The sequence below is a fragment of the Blastomyces dermatitidis genome (assembly GCF_000003525.1).
Source record: "Blastomyces dermatitidis ER-3 genomic scaffold supercont1.10, whole genome shotgun sequence".
NCBI lineage: Eukaryota > Fungi > Ascomycota > Eurotiomycetes > Onygenales > Ajellomycetaceae > Blastomyces > Blastomyces dermatitidis.
In genome coordinates this window covers 2,700,861-2,725,749 of record NW_025544783.1, presented here as the reverse complement: position 1 = coordinate 2,725,749, position 24,889 = coordinate 2,700,861, and the positions used below count along the sequence as shown (strand labels likewise).

General features: G+C 36.1%; 1 protein-coding gene across 1 annotated transcript; it reads left to right on the top strand.

The window, feature by feature from the left end:
- Positions 1-15,707: 15,707 nt before the first annotated feature.
- Positions 15,708-24,729, top strand: BDCG_08258 (jumonji family transcription factor). Its single transcript, XM_045424034.1, has 6 exons — positions 15,708-16,331; positions 16,474-17,824; positions 18,042-18,139; positions 18,479-19,383; positions 19,511-20,570; positions 20,676-24,729. Exons 2-6 carry the CDS (start codon positions 17,429-17,431, stop codon positions 21,988-21,990), a joined length of 3,774 nt encoding a protein of 1,257 aa, XP_045272844.1. The 5' UTR covers positions 15,708-16,331; positions 16,474-17,428; the 3' UTR covers positions 21,991-24,729.
- The last annotated feature ends 160 nt before the right edge of the window (positions 24,730-24,889 follow it).

The following is a 24,889-nucleotide window of genomic DNA, read 5'->3' as shown; positions in this document are numbered from 1 at the left end:
TCTTATATAATCTTCTTAGTATACTAAGTATTATATCTGTTATATTCTCACAATAACTCTGTAGTCTACAAGCTTGCTATTCAAGCAAGATAGTTAAGCTTACTTATACAGCTTCTTAAACAACTATCTCTATGTAATATCACTGACTAGTCACCGCTTCGGTTCCGCCATGTTACAAATTACAAGAAGAAATAATCAAGAAACTTATAATTATAAAATATAGAATTATCAGACAGTTTAATATCTCTGATCACAGTATATTAGAGAAGTGTAGTTTTCATGAGAAAGTAAAGAATAAACTTACACAAGAATGTATTTAGTTATTTAATGTGTTATTAATAATTATTATCAAATTCTGATTATATAAGCAATTACTGAATGAACTAAATGAGACTGAATTTAATCTTCAGTCTTAGTTTCATTCTGATTTTGAAAGAATGATTATCTTTTACAGTTTATTCTGAGAAATTACTCTCATTTCACTGATCTTGAATTAAATCTAGTCATTTTTCATGTCATTTCTCTCAGAAATGATTCATTTTCAGATTTTTTTAAGACTTGATTCTGATGAGACTCACATCAAGAAATGTATGAGATCAGATTAAATAAGATTAAATATGAAATTCATAATTTCAGTAATCAGTCTAACTGTAAGAGTCAGCTGTAAAAAACAAATATTATTATACATATCTCATTCATTTTCATACATTACATGTTTAATCTATTTTCAACATCACATCATTTGAAAAATGTCAAGAATAAAGAAAATCTCAAAACTCAAGATTTATAAGAAATTTGAGAGTTATAAGCTACTCTTATAATAACACTGTACATGTCTTCAATTCCTCTACTGCTCTGTATACAACATTAATGTTATTTATCACAAGATTGACTGAAATGTCAATATAGAAATGCATATACATATACATAGAAAAATTGAAGAAGAGTGCAGAATCTGCAGAATCAGAAGCTAGAATAGAAAGAGCAGAGATGAAAGAAATGAAAGAAGAAGAAGATACAGAACTGAATAAATAACAGTGAGAGTTACTCAGAACTGAATGCTTATAATCTGATATATATACAATCTTCTTCATAGAGAAGGAAGAGAAAGTAATGAAAGAAGTTTAAGAGTAGAAGAGAGTAGTCTCAGCAGTGTTATTATCTTCAATTAAAATGATCTCTGATACTGAAGCAACTAAGAACTATTATTAGTGTATAAAACTGTAAAGATAGAGATAACAATTATCAAATAAATATCTACTAGTCTTAGAATTGTACATGTAATTACAACACATACAAGACTTCTCAGAAAGAGAGAGAGAGACACAGAGAAATACAGAAAGCAGAATACAGTATGTGAATAACTCATTTTCATAACAATATCTTAGACAAGACATACAAGCCTCATGTCTGTAAGTGTAAAAGAGTATAACATTTATATTCTTATTTCTGAAAACACAGATATCTTTTATCTGTATCATAAAGTTGAATAACAGATATTAGAAAATAGACTGATATAAATCTATTATTCTGAAGAAATTTATCAGAGTAGATATTCTTATAATATTGAACTTTACAGTTGTAAAAAGTTTCTTAATATCTATAAATACTATAACTTCATGTATAATAAAACTCATAATAATTTTCTTTAAGAATAGAAAAATCAGCATCAGAAAGAAAAGATGAAAAAGAAAAAGACTTATAATCTTAATACTGTTAAGAGAGAGAATGATTCTCTGATATAAATGAATAATTATCTTATTATAAATATTTAAAATAAATATAATAATCAGTGTCTGTGACTGAGCTTTAGATAGTTATATTATATACAGTCTTTATACAATAAATTGTTCTAGAAGTTAATAAGAAGAGTGAGAGTGTATATACTGAGAAATATGATTTATTAAGTCTATACAACATCTTCTTGAAACAGGAAGAGCTGATAATGAAAGCAGAGATCACAGAATCAGAGAGAGTAGAAGTAGCAGAAGTAGAAATTACAGAAATAGAGATAGCAGAAGTAAGAGAATCAGACACAGAGATAGATATAGAAAATTAAGAGAAAGTGACAGAGAAAGAAACAGAGAGAGTAGAGAGAGATGTAAGAGACTCAGTCATACATAGTATAAGTAATTTCTTTATTATGATGTTCTTTAAGTTCTCAATCAATGATTTAATATTGAGATTACAATCATTGACAGATACAAATCTGTCAATATGTGAAGATTCTATATAAATTAAAATAAAACATCAGTATTTGCAGTTATATAAAATAATCAGAAAAATATAATCAGATACTGCTGAAGAAAAGAGAGTCAGAAATGTATAAAAAGATAAAGAAGATATACTATTTATAATAGTATATTCTAACAATTGTTAGAAGATAAACAAGTTCTGATTATATTTCATAATATATTACACTTACTGCTAATAAACTGCTTGATATAAGTACTATGAGAATGCTTGTTATAAGAACAGAGAGCTATTACTAGAAACATGTATAATGTAATAGATGAATAACAGATAGAAGATGTTGAACAGAAGAAGAGACAGAAATCTTGAATAAGATGATAATATTTAATAATGATAATAATAAAGAAGATAATTGAAGAATGAGAAAAGTTAGTGAATGAGTGATATAATATAGTAAAAGTTTCTTTATAAGAGTATACACAGAATGCTAGCTGAATCAGAAATAGATTACATAATTATAAATACTAGTAATGTACTAATCTGTATGAAGCTAGAATATATGTTATAATCATGTGAGTGTAACTGAATCTAGTGAGAGAGAATATGATTTGAAAGAATGTATAACTGCTGAATAATAACACAGCTGCTTCTGAACTTGCTTACAAATGTAAAGATGTTATAGCAGCCATCAATTAATTTAGTGTACAGTATATAAGAAGTCAGTGTACGTCTGTAATTATATACTGACTCAAGCAATCTTTGAATCACAATATACTGAAGATTATAATATCTTATAACTGAAGATTTTATCATTGTATAGTAATATAGACTGCTGTCTATCATGACTTTCATATTATACATGTTATTAATCACAGTAGATATAAGAATTGTATTCATTGTTATTTTCTGTTTAAATTATTATTATCTGATCTCTTCAAGCTTCTGTTTACAAATTTGAACAGAAGCTAATCTTTTCTCTGTTTTATTAAGATATTCTTGTAGTTATCTTCTGAATCTTTCTTCATTGCAATGTGATTGATGCAGATAGATACTGATTCATTCTTTGAATAAGAAGACACTGATCTTTCTCTTAATTGAAAAGGTATATAGATTAATTAATAGTTAAAAGTGATATGTTCTGATCAGTTATAGTTAATATATACTTTATATTAATATTGATCAGTGACTTCTTCAGAAGTGATCTCAGAAACTCAGAAGTCTATTTAAATAGTAAAGACTCTTACTTATGTATAGATATTTAAGTCTACTCAGTTCATAGTATCTGCATCATTATTATTATTTCTTAATACAGATGTATAAGTATAACATCTTCTATCACTGTTCTGTATACTCTTAAGCTTGATAAGACAGTTATTCAATATTTAGAGCTGTGTATGAAAGTCTTCATAAGTTAAGTCTTTATTTACACTTATGAGAGTCTGTAAGAGTTTAAAAGTTAACATCTTCTTAAGTATACTAATCTTTATTCAATTCTCTTAAAATTGATTATCTGCTTCTAATATTTTAATGTTAAAGTCAGAGATGAATGTTATAAGAGAAGTGTTTCTCTGTTAAGTACTCTGTAATTAATCTAATATCTTCTGTTACATAGCAGTGTCTTGAAACAGAATATCAAGATATTTCATGATATTATCAGATATTTGTAATACTGATTCATATACTTTTATTCATGAATAAAACTTCTGTTTCACATAATTCTTCAATTATTCATTGAATTATTAATCTTAATTAGTTAATAAAGTGATGATATCTTCATCTACACTCAGTTTCATAAGCATTTTCATTCTTTATAATGAGTAGAGAGTGAGATCAGAAGTATTGAAATATATAGAAGTATTTAAGTATTCTTTCAGTACTTTTGTATTTAATTCTGTAGATATTGAAATTACATAAGTTCTTTATTAAGTTAATTATTAAATCTCTTTATATTGAAGTTGTTAAGTTGCATGTATATTAGCTATCTATTACTATTATAATTTCAATATTACTCAGAGTTACTATAATTAGACTGACTATGTAACCGTGTCTGAAACCAGGACTAGATTTTTTGATAGTCTCATTATCAATTCAACTGATCTCATTACACAGTTTTAACATTAAATAGTAATCTCATACTGTCTCAGTGAGACTTACTGTCTACTCTTATCACATTTTTCAAATAAGATTATGATTTTCACTTCTCAATTTAAATTATTTTTATTGCTTTAAATGACTTTAAATCTCATTTAAGCATTACCAAAAAGTGTTACTTTTTAAAAAATTAAAAATAGTCTAAAAAAAACCTTAAAATGTCTAAAAATAGTAACTTTATATCAAGAATGTGACTAAATGAGATTAAATGAGATTACTTTCTCATTTTTTTCAAGTCATGGTTTCATTTTAAGATCTGATATATAGTCACTTTACATGTTTTTTTAATAGCTAGTCCCAGCGGGATTCACGCCAAGAAATGTATGAGATCAGATCAAATGAGATTAAACGTGAAATTCATGATTCTGACAGTCAGTCTAACTATAATATTACTTCTATACTTATATTTGAGAGTTCTCTTATATTATTATTAGACATGTTATTTGTTGAATATATAATATCTGTAAAATCTGAAGAAGTGTAATTATATAAATATCTTATATATTTGAGTGTCAAAACTCTTATATCTTTTACTGATATTCTCTTATAAAATCTTATTACAGAGTCAGAGTGACTGATAAGTAAGCTTCTATCTAAGAACTCAGTATCTGCTTTAACTGATTGTTTCTCTTTCTTATATATTGTTATGTGTTTGAATATCTCTCAATGAATAATTATTTCTAATGAGAAGATGATACATGAATAATTATTTCTAATAAGAAGATAATAAATGTTTTTCTAGTGTAAGAGACCTATACTGAATAGATTGATATAATATATAGATCTTATATAGCAAAGAGAAAAATGTTAAAGAAGGAAAAGAAAGAGAAAGTATGAGAATCAGCAATTAAAGTGAATATTTATACATGTATGTAATGATGTACACAGTGAAGCTTTAGAGTGAAAGAATATACATGTATTTATAGCAGCTGAGAATCAGTGATTGAGAATAACTAAGAATCAGAGTATATGCATTCAGAAGAATATAATTGAAGTGAATATTTATATATGTATGTGATAATGTACGTGGTAAAGCTTCAGAGTGAAAGAATATACATGTATTTATAGCAGCTGAGAATCAGTAATTAAGAATGAAGTGATAGAAATCTATAAAGTGTAACAGAATTGCAGTATACATTATCTGTAGTGTATGCTGATCACGTATTGTACATGTAAAAAGGTAAATCTTGTCTTATTCTTCAAGATGGAGATGAGCGGACACCTCTATATATATATATATACATGCTTGTTTGTTTATTGTGATTGACTTTTACAGAAGAAAGGAGTGAAAGCCTCAGAAAGAAAGAGATGAAAGCCTTAGAAAGAAAGAGATGAAAGTCATACAGAAGAAAGAGACAGAAGCCTTAGAAAGAGGCAGAAGCCTCAGAAAGAAAGAGATAAAAGCTTCAGAAAGAAGTAGAAGCCTCAGAAAGAAAGAGACAGAAGTCTTAGAAAGTAGTAAGAGTGAATATCACAGTCTCTCTGTCTGAAAAGAGATAAACATCTGAAAATGAGATGATGAAAAAAAAGCTAAACCTAATAAGAAATAAGTTAGGCATTTTTCAGATGCGGGTTAATATCCTTCTTATGTAAGAGATGAGTAAAGAAAGAGATTAAAACAATGAGATGATAATGACACAGTGATAAAGAGTCTGAGACAACAAGATGATAGATATTATAGAGAATCTTTGTCTTTCACAGATATTATACAGATATAATGAGATAATAATGAAACAAAGATAAAGAGTCTGAGATAACAAGATGATAGAAGTCATAAGAATGAATAAATAGATAAAAGATAAAGAACTGTAAAATGCAGAGTGAACATAAGTGAAAGAGAATAAGAAAATTGAGAATGATAAAGAGACAGATCTTCTGTTGAAAGACTGAGAGTGATATAAGTGAATAATCTGTAAGTATATAATGTGATCAGTTATCTCTCTCTTCTTATTTTTCTTTTCTCTTTCTTATTATCTTTTCATCATTATTCTCATTATTATAAAAAATTTTCATCAAAATTCAGAGAACTTGCAGCAATGAGTTTAAGAAAGATATTCAGAATATCAGATGTAAAAGAAGTGATTGATCAGATTAATCACCTTGATAGAAGTGACATAAGAAGAGTGTTAAAAAGATTATTTCAGTCATTGAGTCAGAAAGAGTGTAATGCTCTTCTTAAGACTACAGAGAAGACAAATGAAATTGAAGAGTTGAGATCTCATTCTTTAATATCTAAGATAGATTCAAGAAGTGATGAGGAAAAGATGATTATATCTTGTCATCAGTCAGCTAGATTACATGGCCAGAAAGCTGTGAATGAATCAGTGAAGAAATCTGAGAATGAAAGCTTAAAAGATTCAGATATGACTGTAGAGAGATTTAAATGAAAGTTTATCACATCATTCACTGAGCTGAAGAAGTTATAATCTTCAAATATATGTGAGTTCTCTGACAGAGATACAGATGTGAAGACAGCAACTGAAGATAAGATGAAGTTAATAGCTCAGATAGAAGTGAAAGTGAAGTCAGTGATGAAAGACATTCATGAGAAGAAAGATGAAAAGAAACTGAAGCTGACTGAAGCAGATAAATAGTGATGAAGAGATAGTTAAAAGCAATGTAGTATGTTAGAGAATAATGTGCTGAGAAGAATGAAGTGAAAGAGAGTTATTAAAGATGATCAGATATCTTAGCTGTGAGATGTGACTTATATACACTGTCTGTATCATGATGACAAAACTGATCTACACTTTCAAAAGAATGAAAAGCCAGCTCAGCTGAGTGTATCAATAATGCAGAATTCAACTGTAAAAGAACTTGTGAATACTGTGTCAATCATCAAAAGACTTGCAGAATACAGTGAGAAAATGTCATTTATAAACTGTGAATTTTTTATCCTGCTCAGTCAGCAGTTAATCAAGCAGCTGAAATGAATACTCACACAATGAAAGTTGCAGTGACAGATGATAAATGATGACTTGATTACTCTGAGAACAGTCAATCTCAAAGATTCAGCTAATTAGAATATTGTTATTCTTCAAACTCACAGAGAAGTAATCTTCATATCTTATCAGTCTTATACAGCAGATCACAGATGATTTGAAGAGTGTATGATTACTTCTTCAGATAATAACCAGACTTAGCAGAGACATAATACTTATATCAACTATCAGTGAGATAACAAGAGTGCCTGTTATTCTTTAAATTGTCATAGCTGGTACAGGTTTGGAAAAAATGCTGACAATCTGCTGTTTGAGAGAAGTATACTGAGATTTGAGAAGACTGTGAGTGCAGACAGAGATGACACTATCAAAGATAGTAATGCAGATGAAAATGATTTGATCTTTATCTCTGCTGAGAAGACACTCACTCTGTTGAAATGAAAGATCTTGAATTTGATTGCTCTGAAACCTATCAAGCATGTCTGAATTAGTGAGAAAGATACTAGTTCAACTTCTGTCAGAGTGATTAAGAATATCAAGATAAGCAGTGAGTGATAGTCATCAATTTTATCTTTCAGAGATTGAACTATTGACTGTATGACACAGAATCTGAAGATGTTGAAGCAGTCATCTAATCTTGATAAATATAATCTGAATATCATGCAGGCTGCTCAGAAGAAGTTAGACAAGATCAGAGAATTTACTAATATAATCTTAGCTGTAAATGACATCATCAATGACAATTGTTTCTTCAAGCTGTCTAGTGAGACATGCTTCAGTGATCTCATGAATGATAATCTGTCAGTGAATGTTACATTCTGAAATGCATGTCTTACTAAACAGAAGACAAAGCTGCAACATGAGCTTAAGAATAATTGATAAAAGACTTAAGATGAATGTAATAGATGAAAGATCTCTGATTTTACTTTTCTTTGTCCTGTTTTCTTCTTTTTTCTTTTTCTTCTGCAGTCAGTAATTAAAAATAGTGATAATGAATTTTCTTTTCTTTTCTTCTTTCTCTTTTTTTTCTTGTTACTTTTACTCATGATATTCTCTTTCTTATCTGTCTCTCTTAGGCTTGATGTGATCACCTGTGAGGTCTCTTGATTATGAAGACTTTGACAAGATCTGAAGTATTCTTCACAATCATATTGAGAGATTCTTAGATCAGATCTTCATATTCTCTTCACTTAATCTGAAGATATGTTTTTCTTCTCTCTGTACATTTACTGATGATCTTTTTGATTTCAAATTAAGACTGATTAGCTATAATAACTAACTCTGAGAATGAATGTTCAAGATCTGCAGAATGTAGAAGCATTTTTTCCAAATAAATAATAGAAATAACAGAGTGCATGTACTACTTGAAGAAAAGTAGTAGATAAAAGACAATATTGAAGACTTTTATAACAATCTTAAACAGATCAGTCTGCAGAGATAAGATCTTTGAAGATTCTTAAACAGTATATTCTTTTTCATTCTTGCAGGCCAGATTAAGAAAGACAAAGTTACTTATCTTGATAACTGATTGAGTGTGAGAGTGATTGAAGAATTCTGTCATTTTAATCTTTATAAGAGTGTATAAATCTAGAGTGTTCTGCTGTACAGTGTTATAAACTGTGATAAATTCAGCTACATCTGCTGAGACTTCTTTATTTCTCAGCAGCAGTCATCTCAGCTTGACTTCTGTGAGTAATTCAAATAAGAAGACTACTGCTGAGTGAGCAGCTACTGAGTTCAGAGCTCTTTTCACCTGATTAAGTAGAGTTCTTCAAGATGATTTGTACTTGTCTATGAGAAGCACTTGCAAGGTGATTTCAATAGTGAGATTGATTCACTCACTCTGATCATTTAAATGAGAATTGTAGATGATTATTATTCAGCTCTTAATTCTCATCTATTGAAGAATACTCTTTCAAAATTATGATGTGAATTTGAGATCTCTATCTGAGATAATGATCAGTGAGAGCTGTCAGTAGCAGACTACTTCTCTATAGAACTCTTTCACTTATTACAGAGTATCTCATTTCTCTTATCTGATGATCAGAATGATGACTTTCAAGAATTTGTCTGTGACTGTCAGTATTATGTTGCAGCTGTTACTTATCAGTAATTCTGTAATAAAATTAATTGATAGAATCTCAAATGATTCTTTCAGAGATGAGATGAGATGTGATTTCTCTCACTGAAAGTGATTGAGTGACTTAGACAGTTAATAATTGAGATAATATAAGATGTGATTGAGAATCTGTTTATAAGTGTGAGATAAGAAGAAGAATCAGTGTATAATATCTTCTATTCAATGAAGATCTGAGTGTTCAGTAGTATTATAACACATGCAGATAAGGTCTTCTATTAAGGTCTGTATAATACAGAGATGATCATTAACAAAGAATAGAAGACTGTCTTAAAGTGTGAATAAATGATATTTTCTCTCTTACATCACTTTATAATAGATCTTTCTCAAGATTGAATCAGCTAATAGATTCTTACACAATTGATCTTTGATATTATTTGAGAGAGTGATGTCTATGTTAAATACAGCAGTAATGAACTCATTCTTGATTTCATTGACTTACTGAGTGAGTGCTTGATGTATCTTTTCTTAATTATCTTACAGAATCTCTTCAGAATTATCTATGAGAGTGTGTAATTAAGAGAGAGTATTAACATTATGATATAAAGTGTCTTTGTGATAGCAGATTTTTATGCACAGAATATACATGCTAAGAATCAGAGCTTAATTTACTAATTAATTGCTTTGATGACCTGTGGCAGATGACTGAAGAATGAATATGAGTGTAATGTGATCAGTCACAATAATGAATTCACTGTCAAGGTATTAAGAAAGCTTTTTCAGAGCTCACATCAATCTTAAGCACTCTAATTCAATTGCTCAATATCATCTCTCTGCTGAGTTCAATCATCACAATAGAAATAGAATGAGTCTCTCAATCTCATCAGCACTCATCTGATGCAGCATGATCTCTATCTCATGCTATTTACTAGAATTCATGTACATGATGAATAGTTGCTTGAAGTCAGAGTATGCTCTTGTGAGAGTATTCATTAAGGCCTGTTTAACAGTATTGAAGAAGAGTTGAGCCTCTGTAAGTAGGACTTGAAATTGTGAGAATGCTTCAAACTCAATCAATTTGATTCTTGCTGTGTATAATGCTCTTTTCTGACCTGTTCAGAGGCTGTTATACAGCATTCTGATTTTGAGTGTTTTCAGTGCTTCTATCTTATCTGTGTAGAAGTTCATAAAGTCATAGTAGTAGTTGAAGAGGCTGATAACTCTCTTCAGCTCTCTGAGAGTTATAGAGAAGATCAGGTTCATGATAGCAGCTATCTTCTTCTTCTAAGTGAATATTTTCAGTCAGTCAATATGATGGCTCAGTAAACACATAGAGAGATAGATGAAATGATATTTGAATAAGAATATCATCACTTCAGATATCTTGAGAGCAGTGAATACTATCTGCATGTAATGAAGATGATCATTTAGTGAATGTGAGAAGATGATGATGTTATCAACATAGATCAAGACAAATTGTTACAAGAATTATATCAGTATCTCTTCTATACATTGCTGAAAGAATTCAGATAAGATTATCAATCTCATTATAGTAACTGTAAAGTGTTTAAGCCCTCAGTGCAGTGTGATGAAGATAGTTTTAAAGTGATCAGAATCTTCTATAAGCTGTTGAAAGAAGCTCTGATAGATATTCATTGATAAGAACACTATGAAACTGCTCAACAACTGCAGAATATTCTGCTATATTAATAAAGAATATACATTTGAAAGTAATCATAGATTGATCTTCTATAAGTTCACAATCACACACAGTTTCTTTTTATACTAGATCACAAACACAGAGAAAGTAATAGAATTCTTAGTCTCAAGAGAAACTCTCTCAATTCTCTTATTTTAAATAAGTGAGTTTAAGATTTGATCAGCTGCTTCTCAATTCCTCTATAAGAGAGAGTATGATTACTACTTCAGTCTGAAAAAATTATCTTTATTAATGAACTGTAGCAGTATCTTCACATTGTCTGAAAATAATCTCAGATTGAGACTAAAAAGTTTGTGATGTTGATCAATGATCTTCTGAATTATCTTATAATCACTCACTACTCAGTGATCTGATATCTGTGCTTTGACTCACTTAATAAGAGTGTCTGCTGTAAGAATCTGAAGAGAATTATCATAATCTTCTATATCTATCAATAGAAATAATTCTGCATGTGAGATAGAAAACAGAGATAACTTCTCAATTAAATTATTATTAACAACATTGATGTTCACAGTATAGATGATGATTCTTTTTTACTTTTATAACAGAGAAGAATTTCTATCTGCATGAATAGTGTTTCTGATAATCTTGACATTTATAGTATATTTTTCATGAAATATAATACACTTATTATGAACATTGATGATGACTCTCACTGATGATAATATATTATTTACTATAATTATATTGCATCTGAGATATTGCATCAGATGAAATTCACTCTTCAGATGAAAAAGAGTCTCATTATCTGTCTTTAGAGTGAGAGCTGTTAATATGAATAGGTTCAATTCATTTGTATCTGAATCAACTTCTTGAATGTGCACACATTGATTATATAACAGAGTAGCTGACTGACATCAGAGAAAGAATAAGCTTACTATCACTGCATTAATAAGCAATATATCCGCATCTGTATCAATACAAACTGAGAGATTGTCTCAGAGAGTATTAATAAGAATAATAAGAAAGATGTAGAGTAAGTACTGCAGTCTGCTAATATATTCTCAATCACTTATAAGAACATCACACACTGTGATAGTGTATATATCAGTATTAAACATACTCAGATAATTATCTGAGAGAGTGTCTGTGAATAAGACAGATCTCTCAGTGTCTAACTTATTATCTATTTTTTTAACTTACTATCAGAATCTAGACTGAGATCTAATTATAATAGATTATCATTCTCTTCTCTATTACTCTTTTATTCAACTTGATTTACTAGATTCTCTTTTCTAAGGCAGCAGTTGATGTAATAAGAGCTCTCACACACATAGCACTCTGCTGTGAGTGCTGGTGATTTGTTCTCTGCATGTCTAATCAGCAGTCTGCTCACTGTGAGAGTGCTCACAGAAGAAGTCACTGCAGAGTTCACAGCAGATACAGATAACTTGATAGTTTTCATATATAATCTAATTAAGAGAGTCTGATAAGAGTGATGATTATTATTTTAATTAATTTATCTGAAGTCTTATATATATTCAGTGAATTGAGTTCTTTGATCAGTTCAAGTATATTAGATAACTGACTCATTATCTCTAATTCTTCTTCAGAAGTTATTCAGACACTCAGTGAGAATAAGAAGTGTAATTAGAGATAGATTTAACTTCAACTCTTCTTATAGAAGTCTCTTCATTATTATAGAGTTGAAGATTGAGATGACTTATAGTAAGTTAATCTTTTATGAGATATACAGTGTTAATAGCAGCTCATCTGACTTCTTAAAGAAGAAATGCAGTTCTTGAGCTTTTATTCAGACTTTCTTCTCAGATAGCTGAAATTCTTGTCTTAGCTCACTGATTATGATGAGAAGAGAAGTGCTTATATTCTTTCTCATTTCTATAGATAGACTGTTGTGTCATTCTAATATCTGTTTCTTTAAATATAATGAAAAGATCTGAAGTACTGCATCTTCTCTCTTCTATATAATGATAAACTCTAGATAACTGATAAATGTCATTACATCTGCTTCTACTGAATTAAACAGTATAATATCACCTGCTCTCAGTCATGTCAGATGTTCTCATTTATCATCTTCAGTGTAGTAAACTATATCATCAATCTGCTATGAGAATGAACAGAATCTATTATCTAGCAGAAAGTTATTATAATTACAGATGAGACAGGTCTCTCTCTTTAAGAGTACTATAAGTACTTGCTCTCTGCAGACTCAATTCTCTTCTATATCATAGATGAAGCACAGAATATCTGTCTCTCATACAAAATTGAATCTATTTCTTATCATGTTTGAGTGATGAGTTCTGTCTCTGAATATATCTCACTCAGTATCACACAGCTCTCTTGAGATTGTGAGTGTCTGCAGGGCTCTAGAGAATGGTTTAAAGCCTTTATTAAATAAGATATTCAGTTGCTGAGAGAATTCAGTGAGAAGATTATTATTTTCAACTTGAATCAGTTGTTTCTACTGCTGTTAATTTTCATGCTGCTGCTCTTATCTCTGAGCAGTGAGTACTACTTTCTTTATACAGAAGTTGCTTCATATCTCTGTCAGTCAGCTTCTTTTATCTATTAAATACTGAAGATTGTTCTGAAGCTTGTTAACACACTCATTAATAAGAGTGATACACTTATTCAGCTGATTCTGCTACTGATTGAGTCAGTATTCACACTCATTCAGCTCACTTTCTCACTGAGTCAGCTGAGACTTCAGTTACTTCAACTTCTCAATTGTATCTAATACAGCAGCTTCATTGAGAGAGACATAACTCTGATTATTAAACTTAACATAGCTTGAAGCTATTGATTCTCTTTCTTTTATATACTTTATAGTCTCTGTATGAAAAGTCTGTAGTCAAGAATTAATAATATTCTTTCATTCTGTGATAGAAACTGAGTTAAGAATCATCTTAACATTATTATAATATCTGATAAACACTTTCATAAGAATATTCTCTGTCTTAATATGATTATATAATATGACTTAATTCTTGATACTATTATATTATTCATTTGTATTCTGTCAGATCTTTATGATTATAACAGTGTATTTCTTCACTATCATCTACAAGTAGACATGCTCAGTGTCAGATCTCTGAGCAGATTCACAGAAAGCTCACTTCTCAGCAGACTCATTCAGCTCAGTAGAGTAGAGCAGCTAATGAGAGCTGCTTCTAGTGAGATATTCATTCTGCTTCATTGCAGTGTGTAATAGATGTGTATAGAGTAAGTCTATTATAACTGAACTGATTATCAGCTACAGTGATGAAAAAAGATAGAGTAGTTAATCAGACTGATTATTAGTTAACTGAACTTTGTTATCTACAACTCAGATCAATCATCAGTATTGTATCTTCTTAAAGATAGAAAGAATGTAGAGAAACTAACCAGATTAATTATCAGTTAACTAAACTTTGTTATCTGTAATTCAGATCAATCATCAGTGTTATATCTTTTAAAGACAGAGTAGAATCTAAGAGAACTGAGAATCTTATTCTTAATGAGACATGCTATCAAATTATAGTATATATCATCTGTAGTGTATACTGATCATATATTATACATGTAAAAAGATAAATCTTGTCTTATTCTTCAAGATGAAGATGGGCGGACATCTCTATATATATATATATATATACTTATTTGTTTATTGTGATTGACTTTTACAGAAGAAAGAAGCAGAAGCCTCAGAAAGAAAGAGATGAAAGTCTTAGAAAGAAAGAGATGAAAGCTATACAGAAGAAAGAGATGAAAGTCTCAGAAAGAGATGAAAGTCTCAGAAAGAAAGAGACAGAAGTCTTAGAAAGAGACAGAAGTCTCAGAAAGAAAGAGATAAAAGTCTCAGAAAGTAGCAAGAGTGAATGTTACAAGAATAGTCTATATAATTAATCAGACACAGTCTACTACATTTAAAACAATAAAAATAATTTAAATTGAGAGGTGAAAATTATAATCTTATTTGAAAAATGTAATAAGAGTAGATAGTAAGTCTTACTGAGACAGTATAAAACTACTATATAATCTTAAAACTATGTAATAAGATTAGTTAAATTGATAATAAGACTATTAAATATTCTGATTCTGATCTCAGACACAGTTATATAATCAGTTCAATTATATCAAGCTGTAAATATCTGAATAATTGCTTATAAGTACTTATTTTTACAGTCTTTCACTAACATTCTCTTTGTGAGATCTTGTTACAGAGTCAGAGTGACTGATAAGTAAGCTTCTATTTAAAGACTCAGTGTTCACTTAACTGATTATTTATTTCTTTATTATTACATGTTATTACATATTTAAATATCTTTTCAATAAGTAATCATTTCTAATAAGAAGACAATTAACATTTTTCAAGTATAAGAAGTCTACACTGAATAGATTAGCATTAAGATATAGATCTTATATAATAAAAGTGAAAAATATTAGAGAAGAAAAATAAAAGAGAAAGTGTGAGAATCAGTGATCAGAGTGAATATTTATACACATATGAGATAGAGCTTTGAGGCGGAAGAATAGGAACTCCGTGGGTTCCTCAACTGAGAATCGGCGACCGAGAATCGGAGCTTTCAGCAGGAATTGGCCCGCTTCACTGCTGATCAGCAGATTTAGAGAAAATAAAATAGCTCTAGTAAAAAGTAAGAGTCTTTCTGAAAAAGGTGAACTACTCTTGTCAAAATATTGATGCAATGTTTCTTAAAAAGGAAAATGTGCTATTCAGGCTATAATCTGTAGAATAGTTGAAGGTTGTATTGATAGATCTATCTACAAAGAGCTTAATATAGTGGTTGGTCATGTGATCTAGGGAGATCGCCACAGCCAATAGCCGCAACGGCCGTAACGGCCAACAATCTGCGAGACAAAACGAGGTCGGGTGGGGCACTTAGCGAGGTCAACTTTTCTGCTTCCTGGCATACGAGGGGATAACAGCATATACACATCACTACTCTTCAATCTAGACCGATCACGCCTTAGGTTATTCTGCAGATAGATTCAATTTTTTCCCCAGCGAGTTCTTTAGTTTATTTATTATTCAGCTGGGGGGCGCTGTTCGAAACAGGTTCGTTCGTTCCGACATGCATCTTAGTTCTCTGGGAATTGGGAAAGGGAAGCACAGTTTTCTGTTTGAAGGGACGGTATTGGGTGTTGAGCATTGGATTGAGCATTGGGGCGTTTTGACTTGCATTATTCGGGGCGGGGAAAGGGATTTTGAAATAGACTGGATGGAGGCTTTTTCCTGCGGCAAGTGATATGTGGAATGACGTCGGGGGAGGGTGGGGGTGAGAGGATGGTTGGTTTTTTTTTTTTTTTTTTCTTATTTTCTTATTTTCTGGTACTTTTTTATTTTATTTTTTATTTATTTTATATACTAGCTTTTTTAGGATAGATATGAGGAGGAACTGAGCTAACAGTTATATATCTTACCATTGCAGGCTGTCGGATGTTCGATTTAGCAGGGATTCCGGTGTGTACAGGAGTGTTACGTCATCGAAGACGCATCAACAGATAATCCGGTCCGCCACGCAGTCCGCGGATCAAGGATAATCCGGGCGGCGGGCAGGGACTAGGGAGAGTTTTCTGCCGGCCCGGGGGCGGTTCGAGCCTTGTCTCTTGAGTTCTGGTTAAGTTGAGTGAGTTAGTTCAAGGTCAGGTCAACATCAATCAACGTCAGCCTTTGGCCTGGGGATAGATACACACTTGCAATCCATCATCTTGTGGCCGGCAGAGAGGCATCTGTTACTCTACCACTCTGTTTCTTTCCTCTCCCCTATTATCCTGATCAGCTGCTGCTTCCTCCTCTTCGTCCTTTCCCCCCCAACACCCTGGGTTCTGCAGGCTTTTACCGCCGTCCACGCCCCGGGTAGTCCACCGCTATCCCGGGTTGGGGCTAGTGTGGGTGTCGCTGCCTGTGTCTGTCTGTCTGTCTGCAACCACCGCCTGCGCTGCTCTTCTTGCTGCGGTACAATAAACATCCAGTCGAGTTCGCTCTGGCTGCAAAGACAACTACAGCCTATCGCTCTCTCCGCTCGTTCCCCTCCTTCACGACAACGACGCCAACTGCTACAACTGATATATCCCATTCCTCCTTCACACTCCCCTCTCTGCCTTGCCCCCTTTCCTCTCCTTTTCTCTCCTCTCCTCCCCCATCTTCTTCCCCCCTATCCCCTACATTCCCCTTGACTCGACTCTATTCTCTAGCGTCCCCAATTCCCCCCTCCCCCCTCCCCTTTACCCATCTCTCACCCCTTCCCCTCCTTCTCAAGGGGGCCCCGCTGGGGTGAAAAAATAACAAGGTAAAAAATAACAACAATCCTCCTCTAAATACCCGAAAAGTAACGAAACCTTGGGGAACATAATCGATCGAAAAAAGAGGACAGTTGATAAACCATGCCGGCGGAACTTTCCGCTGAGGCTATCATCGCCATGTCTCCCCACCCGGTCCTCGACAATCCCGGCGAGAACAACAAAAAAAATAATAACAGCAATAATATCGCCACCACCACTGCCTCCATGACCCCGCCTGCCAGCGCAGATGGCGAAAAGATCTCCTCCTCCTCGTCCGTTGATCATAATAATACCTCCCCCTCCTCCGCTTCATCGTCGACGTCCGAACTCTCAGACATGGAACTCGATTCCAATTCCAATTGCAATTCCAATTTAAATACCGGTGCCAATTCGAATACCGCCACGGTGCCCGAGTCGACGACGACGACGACAACTGCGGCAGATGAGATTCATCCCGATCATTATTATGGCGGTGGGAAGATTCCGGTTTTTAAACCTGTTAGTGCTTGCTTTCCCCATCTTCTCATATTTTTATATACATAGCGATAGGCAAGGGTGGCTAGCTTGGCTAGATAAATAATATCTGTACCATCCGTTCGATTTACGTTGCCATTATTTGCCCTCGAACTACATTATCGTCGGATGATAAAACGAATCGCCAGTGTTATAATATACGTGAAGGCTGACACCTTTGTTTCTGACGGATGATATATAGACAATGGACCAATTCCGCGATTTCTCTGCTTTTGTTCAGAAGGTCGATAGCTACGGCATGAAGTCTGGAGTCATCAAAATCATACCGCCAAAGGAATGGTGAGTTCCGCTTTTCATTCTCCTGTATTCTTGTTCCATTTTTATCTCATCTCCTTCTACTTCACCTTGCGTCTTTCCTATTCTTTATTAAAGGTCGGAAGTATCCAACGGGAGCTTCTCTGCAAATCGGGTGATTGGTTACGGGCCACTGCACGTGTCCGCACCTTGCTTGAACGTAGCTTTCCGCTGCTGTCACCAATTGGCTCTTTCCCGCTCCGACTCCGTCTCGATCCCGCCAATTACCCGTTTACACCTGAGTTTTCGAATCCTTCGCCCTACTGTCTCATTTCGAGATATGTTCGTGAGACTGTAACTGTATGCTAATTTCAATCTTAATAGGACCGATGCCCTTCCCTCCCTCGAAGAATCTGTCAAGACCATCCGGGTGAAAAATCCAATCATGCAGGAATTCCACGGGTCACATGGCACATTCACACAGGCGAATATCGAAAAACAGCGCTCTTATAATTTACCACAATGGAAATCGCTCTGCGAGGAGAGCAGTCACCAACCCCCAGCCCGGCGGGGCGAGCGACGGCGAAACCAGGAAAAGGTGAACCGCGGCGCTACGAACAAAGCACAGTCGAGATCCAACTCACAACGACGGAAACCTGGTCCCAAACCTAAGCGTGTGGAAGTGGATAAACCTATGGAGGAGTCTTCAGAGAACCATGTGGATAAATCAAAGCCGGAAAGCCCACCCACCCCTGTCTCTCCGGAATCGAAACCCGTAGAAACCAGAACAGAAATACTCAGTGATGGGGAGTCGCTGCCCGCTCCCAAACCGAAAGGAAGACAGCCCAAATCTGTCTCTGCCAGGAGAAAATACAACCGCGGCGATGCAGCCGATTACGTCGATGAAGAAGCCTTTCAAGATTTTGACTACCGTCTTTCTGGTACAGAGGAATTCACCCCTGAGCGATGTGAGGAACTGGAAACCGCCTATTGGAAATCCTTAATGTACAACAATCCCATGTACGGTGCGGATATGCCTGGATCCCTATTCGACGATAGCGTAACGTCGTGGAACGTGGCCAAATTACCCAATCTTCTTGATGTGCTTGGTCAGAAGGTTCCTGGAGTCAACACTGCTTATCTATATCTGGGCATGTGGAAGGCCACCTTCGCCTGGCACCTGGAGGATGTGGATCTGTATAGTATAAACTATATCCACTTTGGCGCCCCAAAGCAGTGGTACAGTATATCCCAGGAGGATATGGGAAAGTTCGAAGCGGCTATGAAGAGTGAGCTTCCAACCCTGCCTTGATATCTTATTTTTTTGTCTTTTTGCGGATTGGTTTATATGCAGCTCCTGCATCTCCCTTCGCTACAAAATTACTCTTGCTAATTAAGGCAAAACTAATGATGCAGGTGTCTGGCCATCGGATGCAAAGAACTGCGACCAGTTCCTTCGCCATAAGACTTACCTGATCTCGCCATCTCTTCTCAAGTCGCAATTTGGCATCTCCGTGAACAAGATGGTCCACTATGAGGGCGAGTTTGTCATAACTTATCCTTATGGGTACCATTCGGGATTCAATCTGGGCTACAACTGCGCTGAATCTGTGAACTTTGCGACCGAAAGCTGGCTGGACTATGCTCGGGTCGCGAAGAAGTGCCACTGCGAAGCTGATAGTGTCTGGATCGATATCGGTGAAATCGAACGAAAACTGCGGGGTGAATCAACACCAGAATACTATGACGAAATGGGGAGCGATCAGGATGAGATGGATATGGACGGGGTGTCGGATCTACTTACGCCCCCTCGTAGCGTTCCTGAAAAGTCTGGGACTCGAGTCAGGAAACGGAAACGGGAGGCCCAGGAATCGAAAGCTAAGCGGGCTAAATTGCATGTGACTGGTCCGAAGAAGATCCGCTGCGTGCTCTGTCCGAACAGCATGGATTACGAGGAACTTCTGGCGACGGAAGATGGTAAATCTCATGCTCATCGGAGGTGTGCCACTTACATCGAAGAGACGACAATCCTCAGGGACGATTCTGGCACTGAGGTTGTCTGTGACGTCGATAAAGTTCCCAAGGCCCGCCTGGGTTTGAAATGTTTGTTCTGTCGCGAAATCAACGGCGCATGCTTCCAGTGCATGCACGGAAAATGTACCAGAGCCTACCACCCCACCTGCGCTCTGCTTGCTGGTGTACAAGTGGAGTATGGAGCGGTTGCAGTGATGGCTGATGACGGCCTTGAATATTCCGTGCCCGGGGTTGATTTAAAATGCAAGTATCATCGACCGAAGAAGTATGCGTATATGCAAGGAGAGACGCTGGATTTGGACCCGAAGTTGACCCAGGTGGCGAGGAATATTCAGGCGGGGGAGTTGGTGCAGTTTCAGGCTGATAAGGAAATTAACGGGGCTGTTGTGCTTGAAAATCGACCAGTGGAGAGGTCCGTGCTTGTCAAGGTTTTGCCGAGAGGGTATGTTTGGAAATATTTTTCTGCTCCTTATTTGAAGAAGATGATGATCACGACAGACGATAGGTTCTTGGTGCTTGCTGCTAACATTCATTGTTTATTTATTAGTGATGTGATGGAATTGCCGTATAGATTTTTGCTCATAGTGAAAAAATCTTCGTTCCCCCCGCTCCCAGCCGGAATTAAACCCCTGCCATCCCACCTTGCGCGAAAACCAGACGCCAAGAAAGATTTGACTTCGTCCCTCCCGTCTCCCGGTACTCCATTTGGTGATGCGCGGTTTGTCTATCAATGGGGCGAGTTTATTTCCGCGAAGCCTCCGTTCAATTCATCTAGTACAAAAGTTGATCTATCAAAGCCCGAGCAAATATGGTATTATCTAGGGAAGTCGTCGACGGAGTGTCGTGCACAGTACACCGAAAACCCCGATAAGTTGTCGCACAATCCCCGGTCAAATTTTTTGGAGAGTGTAAAATCGCTCAATGCTCCCGTCGCGACAACTCATCACCACCCCTCGTATGCCCGCAATTACCCCTCCAGCCCATTTACAAGGCACCCAACCGCACCACAACGCCCCACAGTAACGTCTGTTTCAGTTTCGCAACCCACACAAACCGCAACGGCCAAACCACAACCCGTAAAATCGCCTACTGTTGCTACTACCACTACTACTGCTGCTGCTGCTGCTACTGCTTCCACCACCACCAATACTACCGCCAATATTGCCCATAATTTAATCAAGTCTCAACCAGTTAAATCTTCGCAATTCATATCCCAGTCGCCCACTTCACACCCAACCAACTCTCAACTGCCAATTGAAAAGTTACAACCGCCGGAACCTCATAATAATAACCATAAAATGTCAGTATGGGCTGGTGACATCACATCCCAGTTCACCATGGCCAGACGTCTTGTGGCTTCGATTACAGATCACGCCAACCTTCGCGCTGGATATACCATTGTCAATTCCGACTTTGTCGTCCAGACGCTTCTGGGACAGGCTGGTTCGGTACTTCCCAAGAATGGAATGGAAAAGCTCAAGACGGCAATGTCGGAATCTATGGTTAAGCCCAAAGGCAGCAATCAAAATATTAATAATAATAACACTAATAATAACGACGCTGACTGCGCGCCGTTGCAACCGTTAAACATGAAGGCAGATGAAGTAGATCACCTGCTACGGATGCTGCGGTTTGCTCTTATGAATCTCACCCCAAAGGGGACAACGGTAGCTGAAAAAAAGCCCCCGGAAGAAAAAGCCCTGCAGGAGGTACCTGTTAATGAACCCTGCGGTCCGCGGCCCAAGTTTGAAGGGAAGTATGCTTATCTCGACATGCAACGGCACCAGTCGGCTACGTGTACCAATCGCCATATGCGCCTGGGTTTGGGTTTTCATACTATCCTCGGCGGGAGTATAATCTAATTGGTGAGGTCTTTGCAGAGCCGAAACCGTCATTGGCTATTCAGTATTTTGACGGTCTTTCCCGGGAGGATAAGGAAAAGGTCATTGAGGCTTGTGGGGTGGATGTTACGGTTCCAAGAAGGAAGATACGCATGCAAGTACCGACTGTGGAGGAGCATTTGGCGCTTGACACTGGCCCCGGTAACCACAATAATCATCATGTTGGGGTCCTGGGTGTTGGCGTTTCCAGATTCGGACAACAACCATCTTCATTATCCTCGACGTCGTCATTCCCTGTCCCGTCGTCTCTAGATGCCATGACTCTCGACGATCCTCACCACCACCTCCACGGCCTCCACAACCACGCGCAAAACCACAACCACCTCTCCGTATTCGACATGCACATGTCCATGACCATGCCCCTCCCCGCCACTGCTGACTCCCCCGCTTCTGCCTCCGGTTGCTCGACCTTTGGCCGGCCCCCACTCCGTTACCAATCCCCACACGATTTCTCCCTCCACATCGAGCACGAATCCTCCATCCTCCCACGCCATCTCCAGCTGCATGACCACGACCTCTTCGGCGACCAACAGGCGAACCAGCGCTTCTGGCAGCGCAGCGTCGGGCCGTGGGTTGATGGCGATTGCGGCAATAGCGATGCAGGCGGTGGCGGGAAGTTGCCCGTTGATGGGCGCGAGAGGGATGACGAGCATAGACCGTTCTTCGGACCGCATGAGAGGCCGGCAGGGTTTGGGAGTGCTGGGAATGATTATGCGTCGTCGGACTTGGATATGGGGAGGGGTCCGGGATCGTTGCACAGTATGGATATGGCTGGGTTTGGGTTTGATGGGCCGGACGAGGGGGGAAGTCCTTGATTAAGGAATCGGGTTATTTTTGGTTTTGAAAACCACATCATCCGCTCCGCCCGGTGGTGTCCCGTTTACGTCTTTTGAACGACGTGCTAGCCCTCCTTGGCATATTGGAGCTCCGTTGCATGACGGTTTATGCGCAAACAAACGCTGTTTATGCGCCAGCGCTGCTTCATTCCTGTCTATGAGCGAGGCCCACTGATTCCGTCCTTGTCCCCGCGTCCGGATCCCCGCCAACCCATCCACTTTGCTTTCTCAATGGGAACGAGAATAACGACAACGAAAATAAAAATGAATTTATTGCCTATTTTGTTTGCCTTGCTTGCGTGCTTGCCTGGTTGCGTTTTTTGAGTCTTTTTCTCGCATGCTTCGTGGTGCTGCGCATATCATGATATGTTATGACATCTACTGATCTTCATCTACCCTGAGGTCCTTGGAACCCCGTTCCCTACACCCTTATTTAACTTGTTGCAATCCGGGGTTCTGCATCCTGCATTCTGCACTCTGCGCCGTGGGTGTTTGTTTGATTTGTTTGCCTCGTGTTGCTTCTTGCATATTACAATACTGAAAACGAAAATTCATGAGGGAAACAGAAAAAAAAATAAAATAAAAACACACATAATGTATAGATGATGCCTGCTTGTTTGGTTTCGCTCGTTCGTTTTTGACCCAAAAAAGAAACACTCACGACCGATATGATATGACCCTCCGTCCCCGCCCAATCTGTGTAATTCATTCCGCATTGTCGAATTTTTTACTTACTACCTGCTACACTCGCCCCTGATATTATGCCACGTTACACTATTCCATTTGCATGTGCTACGAAGCACTACGGACAATGGACAAATATCAGAAACAGCCATTCCACAGACATATATACATACATACAATGAGATGAGAAACGATTTTTGCCCCCCCTTGTTTTTAATGATCTTGGTATTTTTGAGATACGATTCTTTCTTTTCCCCGCTTCTTCGGTTTCCTTCGTGCTTGTGACATGGGGATGGACAGGTGTGAATGAATGGGGAAGAACGAGATAGGAAAGCAAAAAGTGGAAAATACAAAATATTCACTCTTCCCCCCCTCCCTCTTGCCCCCTACCCTTCTCAAAACGCTACAAATTCAACATTTAACACAACCCACACCTCATCGCCCCATTGCATCTCAACATAATTTCCGATTCTCCTCCTTATTACATCCCTGTTGTCTATGCGTACGATATTCCCCAAACAAAAGCTAGCTCTCTGAATTCGCTCTCCCCATCTCCACTTCTTGCCCCCTTCTCTCTCAGATGAGAAAGTTTTCTTAAAAAAATGTTTTTCCTTTTTTGGCCGTTTCTACCATTGCCCTATTGTTGCCTTAAAAGAAATAAGCTGTTTACTTGATATCCCAACCCCCGGCTCCTTTTTTGCCCTTTATTTGCGGTTTGGCCAGGTTTGGGGCATGGAGGTATGGGGGTGACAAAAGATAGGAAAAATGGACGACTGATTTGGCTGGTACCGCACTATGAGCTAGTTAGATAGATATTTGGCCGTTTTTTTCTTTCATTCTTTCTTTTTTTTTCAAAAAAAACATTCTCCTTTTTCATTTTTATTAACTATATGTATACCTTTTAGCTTAGTTAGCTTAAGAGGAAAAAGGAAGAAGGAAAAAGAAAAAGAAAAAGAAAGAAAAAGAAAAAAAGGGCGCCTGTTTCTTCAAGGCATTTATTTTATACTATTAATATTACTACTTTTCAAAAAAAAAAAAAAAAAAAAAAAAAAAAAAAAAAAAAAAAAAAAAAATATATATATATATATATATATATTTCTTGGTTCTTGGTTATTATTTTGTGCTTTTTTTAAAAAATATATATATAATATAATGTGTATATTTTCAGGTGATTTTTCACTTCAGTATTGGGGAGATTAACTGAAAATTTGTCAAAAAGAAGAGGCAGATTGATATATATATATATATCACGTAGGCAGTAACTGTGGTCAGAAACGGTGACTTCGTTAAACAGCTGTTGATATGCTGATTATCATTGTGTATACTGTCAATATTCATTC

What these genes read in the sequence shown, in the direction of transcription:
- BDCG_08258 (XM_045424034.1), top strand. Translation starts at nt 17,429, where the DNA reads ATGCCGGCGGAACTTTCCGCTGAGGCTATCATCGCCATGTCTCCCCAC. An exon ending in ATCATACCGCCAAAGGAATG is followed by an intron (nt 18,140 to 18,478) that starts GTGAGTTCCGCT and finishes CAATCTTAATAG; the next exon opens with GACCGATGCCCTTCCCTCCC. An exon ending in GTCAAGGTTTTGCCGAGAGG is followed by an intron (nt 20,571 to 20,675) that starts GTATGTTTGGAA and finishes TTTATTTATTAG; the next exon opens with TGATGTGATGGAATTGCCGT.